The 8,042-nt window shown below is 43.6% G+C and overlaps 1 protein-coding gene across 1 annotated transcript; it reads left to right on the top strand.

Annotated features, from left to right (window-relative positions):
- Window positions 1-218: 218 nt before the first annotated feature.
- LOC101779575 (disease resistance protein RPM1) lies at window positions 219-7,227 on the top strand. The gene is made up of 3 exons (XM_004980713.2): window positions 219-1,322; window positions 3,028-3,591; window positions 5,056-7,227. Exons 1-3 carry the CDS (start codon window positions 261-263, stop codon window positions 7,003-7,005), a joined length of 3,576 nt encoding a protein of 1,191 aa, XP_004980770.1. The 5' UTR covers window positions 219-260; the 3' UTR covers window positions 7,006-7,227.
- Window positions 7,228-8,042: the final 815 nt, after the last annotated feature.

Raw genomic sequence — 8,042 nt, 5'->3', positions numbered from 1 at the left:
CAAATAAAAAGAGAGATTGATAGTTAAAAGATAAAGCATGTCAGTCTATATATGCTAGTGTGCAATCGCAAAACAACAGCTACCTTGAGTGCTTCTCGCTAACTTGCACGCCTTAAAAGCGAATAATGTTCTTCGCTTGGGCCTTTATGCTTGAGATGTTTCTATAAAACGTCATCCTCCAGCCACGCACTTGCTAGCTTCTGCTATCACCACACAATTAACAAACAAATCAGAGCGCAAGACACCAGAGGAGCAGAAATATGGCGGACCTTGTACTTGGGTTGGCGAAGTCGGCGGTGGAGGGGACCCTGACCATGGCCAAGACGGCGATTGAGGAGGAGAAGAAGTTCAAGAAGGATGTGCAGCGTGACCTGATGCTTATCTCCGATGAGTTCCAGATGATGCACTCCTTCCTCAGCGTCACCAAGGAGCGTGCCACAGATGATATGACAAGGACCTTGGTGAGACAGGTCCGCAACATGGCCTTAGATGTGGAGGACTGCATCGAGTCTGGCATCTACCTGGATAACAAGTCATCTTGGTGGCGCCAATTGCTCCAACCCTGCATGTTCATGGCAACACCTTCTGTGGGCTTGGACGATGCCATTGCTGGTATAGAGCTGCTGAAGTCCAGGGTCGAAGCCATGGGCCAGAGGAACATGCGCTACAGGCAAATTGGTGACTCCAGCCCCAAGCCTGCTGAGAAGATGCATCAACAGGCGGTAGCTGATGCAACCGTAATGGATACCCTCTTGGAGGCAAGAGATGGCAAGATGAAGCTTAGCGACCCAAGAGACCTTGTCATGCTGATTAATAAAAAAGATGACGCCATTCCACTTCAAGTGCTCTCGGTATGGGGAGCAGCAACCGATGTTGGGGTGGCATCCATCATCAAGAAGACTTCTGACAACCCAGAAATCTGCAAAACATTCAGATGGCGTGCTTGGGTGAAGCTGATGCATCCCTTCAATCACCGTGAGTTCATCCGGAGCTTGCTGACTCAATTCTACGCCAACTATTCTCAAGAAAGAACTGTAGATTTCTTGAAACCAATTGAAACGATAGCAACAGAAGGTGCACTCATTGATGAGTTCATGAAGCAAGTCAGTGAACATAGGTACCTAATTTTCCTGGAAGACATCTCCACCATGGTTGACTGGGAGGCGGTCAGGATATACCTACCTGACATGAACAATGGTAGCTGCATCGTGGTCCACACCCAGCAGCTTGAAGTTGCAAGCTTGTGTGTTGGACAACCACACCAAGTGCTGGAGCTGGAGCGGCTCTCTGATGAACATTCTATTTGTGCCTTCTTCAATGAGGTATGCTGCAAATACCATCTATTAGTTTCAACATTTCATTTTACCCATTTAAAAGCAACAAAAACACCAACACTTTCAGATCTCTTTTTCAACTCCTTCCATGTCAGATTCGGCCGACCCTATATATCTCTTTACATTACTGTTCATCATGGGTTTTCTAGATCTGTGGTTGAGGTTGCGTCAGCCTTTAAAACAGTGCTCTGGGGAGATCATTCCCCAGCTGGTCGATTTTATTACTGTTGCACCTTAGCCATGCACAATGAGCAGGTGCCACCGAAGGTCTCCATTGACATGTCAAAACCAGTTGAACATTAATTGGTGCTCCATACGTTCTTGGATGCATCACCACAAATCCAACTGAAGATACACATTTTTGCAACACTTAACCATTGCCCTTGTTTCATTTTTGTAGGCCAACACTCTTTACCATACAACATCATGGGTCTAATCACCTTTCCATAGAACTTACCTTTTTTGCTTATGCGATACCTTATTGTCCAATAGGATGCCAGATTGTTTGCGCTATGATCTAATACTACATATTTGGCCACCATATTTCTAAATTGATGCTAGCAAATATCATGAATAACACTACGTGAAACCACCCATATTTTGTAACAGACGTAGAATGGCTCAGGTAAGGGCCATAGGTTCCAATTGATGTGTACCGATCCTATGTTTACTATTTAGAGATCCCAAGTTAGGCTTTACACCACATTGTCATGTGTGATTTACATGGTTTGAGATGTACAAATGGCAGGGTCTTAAACAACGGCAGCAATAAGCAACTGTTTCTTTAACGACAAATTAATCTCCAGCCATTTCATGCTAATTTTATGCTGAGATGACACCTACTACATGTCTAAACTGTATTTACATGGAGTCACACATGTCTACCATAGCGCCCTTTTCAATGTACGTTGAAAGAAAGAAGATGCTTCGATGATGCCAAAGATGTCGATGCATGTGTGAATGACATTTATGTATATGTTCTTGACCTGACAACCAAAACAATACTCCCTCCGGTTTCAAAATTCTTGACGTTTTGGACATTGACACAGTCTTCAAAACACAACTTTAATTAGTACTTTATGCCTGATTGGAATCTTTTGTCCTTTCAAGGGTATGGAGGGACCAATTTTCTAAAACATTTCTATTCCGACATGATAAAACCCAAATTCGTTTTATAAAGTGTCCAGCAATATTCTGTATCAACGTCTAATAGCTGCCATACTATTTTAATAGAAAAGACATAAGGTGTTAAAGTACAGTAAGTTTTTCTTCTATACTGTGTTATGTAGTACTAAGATTTTTAAAGCTCTATAATGTGAGTTTTAGTTGAGTGAGAGAAGTATCATCAAAAGAAATGGACATTAAGACTACTGCACAAACAGTGACCGCCTGTGCCCAGACGTCCAGCCACCTGCTTGTGACCCCAGGCCTGTAGAAATTAACGATATTCTCATGCGGAAAAGTAACCGCCTATTGAAAATGGTCCATTTTCAGAGGTAGTTTCCAAAGGAACTGAATGTGGAAATGCGTTAGAAGTTCTACACGATTGAAAATTAGTAAATCTCAACACATAAATGCAAGTTTGCCTTATTTTCTGTACAGAGCACAAGGCCCTGCCAATTTGTTCTAATTGAGTTGTATTTTGTGAAAATGGCATCTGGACAAATGAGATACAAACTTCTCTTATTTGTAGAAAAGAGAAGATGGTGAGAGGAATGCCAAGACGGAAGCTGCAGAGAAATGGTTAAAGGAATTTCAACACGTTGGCCGCCAAACTAATTTATACGTTCTTAGATCAATGGTATACCGTTGTGATGTGATATCAGTGTTTGGGATTGCTGGTGTTGGCAAATCAACTCTCGTCAAACAGGCGTACTACGAGGCAGTGACTAAACATGGGCGTTATGAAAAGTTCGCCTGGGTGGATGTATCCCATCCGATCAATTTAAGGGAATTATCACGCACCTTACTTTCGGATTTAAACTCGGATTCTCTGCAACATGGAAGCAACTTTAGAATTAAAGACCCTATTCAAGAGTGTTGCTGTGTTCTTCACCAACATAGGTGCCTCATTGTTATTAATGATCTGAAGTCCACTGAAGAGTGGGACATGATAAAGGATACATTGGCAGGACACAGTCAAAGCTGTACCATTGTCATTACACATAGAGAAAGTGTCGCCGCATATTGTTCTAAAGCATGTTGCAATGTCAAAGGCCTGGAAATTGATGAAGCACTTGATCTCTTCAAAATGAGGGTGAGTTTAATCATAATTGTCTAATTTTCATTCATGATTCGTTAATCCGTACGTGAGTGAATTGCTCAAAACACCATATTTAGCAGTCATAGTGTCACATCACACCAGGTTAATTTTAACATTTGTTGCACCTGGCACTAATGCTTATCTCAGGAATTGTTGTTACTTTAGACAGCTGCACCTGCAGTGGCAACTAGGACTAGAGACTTGTTGCAACTCCAAATAAACAACTACAAAACAAACGTTATTTTAAAGATGAAGTTGGTAATTTCTAAGAATCCTACATTCTAGCCATGGACACATAAATCGAGCCCCAAGTGTAATAAAATCCTAGCTCCGTCTACTCCACCTTTATTTTAGTAATAACAAACGTTATGGAGTGGCCTTGAGTCCGTATGGCAGCCATCCGAGATTTCATCAGTTCGCAGGTTAAAACAACTACCTCGGTTTGAAAAAGAGTGACCATGTATCTAACATTCAAAATTTGTTCCATAAAGGATGCTTTTGTAGCTATTGGACCAGCTAATTACCTCATCAATATGCAGCAAATTACAAAGATCAATTGGTTGATTGTTGCCTTTTCCAGAGTTATGATGCCTAGAATCAAAGTGCGTAAACTAAGGTCATTTTTCTAGGGGCACAAGGTCATTTTGTAAGATACTAATCTGTCTGAGATTTAATAAAACTGCACAGTTTTTGGGACGGTTGGAGTATAAATTAATAACATAATTAATTGAAAAATATATATATTGAAATGGGACAGATTTTGTATTTTAGTCAGATTAAGTTAGAGGGCACCTCATACTGCAAAACAGAAGGTACATTTAACAAAATTATACGCAAAAAAAGAGTTAGCAATGGTATTGGAAAGTTAAATTTTGATTAGATTATGAATATGGTATTTATTTATGCATTACATTTGATCAATCACATCGAATGATTGAAGTTTTTGTTTTTTATAAAGAAGCTTTATCAATCTTAGATAAATAGATCAAGATGATACGATCTTATACTAAGAACACTCTTGGCCTCCGCATTGCTAAGATACACGCATCCCACAAATATTTCAAAGAAATAGTAAAATGACATGACACCATACATCTTGTCACGATAATGTTGAAAATACATATTGTTTGACTCAATTACCCGACTAACTTGGTCTAGTCAAAAGTTGTTGGTTTGGCGCATGCTACCCAAAGATAATTTTTCATATTTGTCACCAAATAGAAATATTCCATACACAACAAATAGAAATCTTTCATCAAGAACTAATGCAATAAATGCAAAATTGTGTATACGACTTTGTTGACATCTTTACTGGGATTTTTTTCGTACGTTTAATCTTTATTCTAATTTTTTCACTGATATGAATTGTCCGTATAGGAGGTTCCAATTAGTGTATTACATAAAAATCATCAAGCTTCCTGGCATCTAATGTTATGTCTTAAACTCATTGAAACACAGGTGTCCCAGAAGATTGGTCATCGATGGGCCCCGGACCCTGACACGACTAATGCTGCAAAACTTATCCTACATAAGTGTGGCGGACTTCCAAAAGTGATAGTTGCTGTAGCTGACTCCATGGCCCCAGTGTTACATTACCCAGAGGTCTGGAAGGTTCTGAGAGATAGGTTCGTGGAAATTTTGGAAGGCCATCGAGAATTTCGGTGTTTACGGGATCTATTTACCTGGGTGCATTCATACTTCCGTTCTTGCCCTGATTTCCTCAAGCCTTGTATCTTCTATTTGTCAATCTTCCCTCTGAACCAGAGCATTCGGAGGAGACGGTTGGTGCGGCGGTGGGTCGCCGAGGGCTACTCAAGAGACACCGAAGAAAATTCTGAAGCAAAGGGCATCACAGGGCCTTTAAGGGGTCACAAAGAAAGTAGCGCAGAGGAGACCGCAGAGCAGTTCTTTTTCAAGCTCTTCTTGCTCTGTATGATCCAGGTACCAGGACAGAGAACACTATCCTCTTACATGAGGATGCCCCGGTGCCAAGTGAATGGTTTCCTCCGTGAATACATCATATCACGGTCAATGGAAGAGAACCTTGTCTTTGCACTGGAGGGGCGTTGCAGTATAAACGCACAACGGACAGGACGACATCTCACCATAGGGAGCACCTGGGACAGGGACAGGATTGTGTTTGGGAGCATCGAATTCTCACGGTTGCGGTCACTTACTGTATTTGGTCAATGGGAAACATTCTTCATCTCTGAAAAGATGAGGCTGCTCCGGGTGCTGGATCTAGAAGACGTGTCATCAGGTGTAACAAATGGTGACGTCGAGCAAATGGTGAAGCTGCTGCCCCGCCTGAAGTTTCTCTCCTTGAGAGGATGCAAAGAAGTCTCTCGTCTTCCGGATTCATTGGGTAACTTGAGTCAGCTGCAAACTCTGGATATCAGATACACCTCCGTTGTCACTCTTCCACAAAGCATCACCAAGCTACAGAAACTGCAGTACATTCGTGCTGGTACCACCGTACCTTTTGATGTTGACACCAGCACGGTTGAAAGCCTACCACCACCACCACCATCAGCAGCAGCCGAGACCCGATCACTATCAACATCATCGACAAGCAGGTCATGCGGTGGTCTTATGTCCAAGTTATGGTTGTCAAAGTTGTCCACACACCGCCGGATTGCCGTCCGTAATGGTGGCATTGACGTACCCAGAGGGATTAGACTACTGACAACAATACAAACGCTGGGTGTCATAGACGTCAGTAGTGCAAGAGGGCGGGCTATTCTGGAAGAACTCAAGAACCTTACCCAACTGCGCAAGCTCGGAGTGTCTGGCATCAACAGGGAAAACTGTAAGGAGTTTTGCTCTGCCATCTCAGCTCACGGCCATTTGGAATCCTTGTCAGTGCGGCTCGTTGTGGATCAGAATCTAGGCTGTTTGGATGGCATCACCTCACCACCGGAGAACCTAGAGAGCCTTAAGTTGTACGGACACGTCGAAGAGAAGTTGCCAATATGGATCAAGCAGCTGCCGAACCTCACTAAACTGAACTTACAGATGACGAAGCTAACCACAGATGGGATTGATAATCTTAGTGATCTACCGAACCTAAGAACTCTCTGTCTTTGTTTCAAGGAATTTGAAGATGGCAAGCTCCAGTTTGAGGGCTCTTTCAATTCTCTCAAGGTCCTCGAGATTGCTTGCAACTCCAGGCTACAGGCTGTATCCTTTTACCATGCAGTAATGTTTCGTTTTGAGTTGTTGAAGCTACGCTGCTGTAGTGCATCGCCGTCATTGCAGTTTTCTGGGCTAGAGAAACTAAAGGCTCTCAACGAAGTCTGGCTCAGCGGATCTAATGACGACGTACTAAAGAAACACTTGAAGGACCGACTTTTGGAGCATCCGAGTGAAAAAAACCCTGTTCTGATTGAGGAACCAAGCTCGTCCTGAATCCAGAAGGGCACCCAGCAACTTGTGGGTGGTTGTCGCCCATACCGTCCCAGGCGCGTCTGCGGAAGCGGAACTGCACGGCTGGTGCTGTTCATTTCATTTCTCTACCACTCTGTCCACCTTTATCACTCAAATAGGGGTAGCCGTTTGGTGTAACTGCACGTCTTTAGCAGTACAATTAAACTACATTACTGAGCACTGAAATACTATGTTTCTTTAAAATTTTCTCGCATACAGTATTCGGTACATGCAATGTGTAGCGTCTGGACGAAAAGCAGATTGATTCTACAGCATAGGACTGTGCAGCTTATTGATTATGTTATCTGCAATAACAAGATGACTCCGTTCATGTTCCTAAGAGGGTGCATGAACATTCGGGGAAGGTAACCAATGATGACTGTGTCGAGCGAATTGTGAAGGTGCTACTTTAATTTGTGTCAAGTTCCTCTCAGTAAGGACTGGTTCAGATAATCCTCTCCCAAAGAGATCAGAGGTGGTTGAGAGGAGTACATCCTTTTCAACATTTCAAGGAAAAACAAGCTCTAAGAGGGTGCAATGAGATCGCTACTGTGATTCCCGCCATTGCTGTGCAGGTCTATTTATAGCCTGCGGCCGGGCTAGGGTTTTGTGCGGCGCACACCATTGCCATGCACCGTCAATTCTCAGCGGGCGCGACCAGCATGGCGTGGCGACCATCGAACGGCTCCACGTTAGGGTTTTGGGTGTGGTACCGAGGGTAGCTTGGTCCTTTCCCCACGGCGGAAGGCTTCGGAAGTGCGCGCGGGCGCGGTAGTGCCTCTAGCGCGGCCGGCGAGCGCTCACGCGTCGAGTGCGTGCCGCGGGGGTTGACGAAGGTGGCACAGTGCCGCCTTGGCGTGCGGGGTCATAGAGAAAGAGAGAAAGGGAGCAGCGGCGAGCGCGTGGGCCGGTTACGAACTGGGTCATAGGTGGGTGAGGGGAAAGCGTAAGCAGGCCAGGCCGGTGGGCTGCGGCCAGCCTAGTAGTTAGTTTATGTTACTTTGTTTTCTGTTTTTATT

The sequence above is a fragment of the Setaria italica genome, chromosome VIII (assembly GCF_000263155.2).
Source record: "Setaria italica strain Yugu1 chromosome VIII, Setaria_italica_v2.0, whole genome shotgun sequence".
In the NCBI taxonomy this organism is placed as follows: Eukaryota; Viridiplantae; Streptophyta; class Magnoliopsida; order Poales; family Poaceae; genus Setaria; species Setaria italica.
This window is presented reverse-complemented; position numbering and strand designations above follow the sequence as displayed.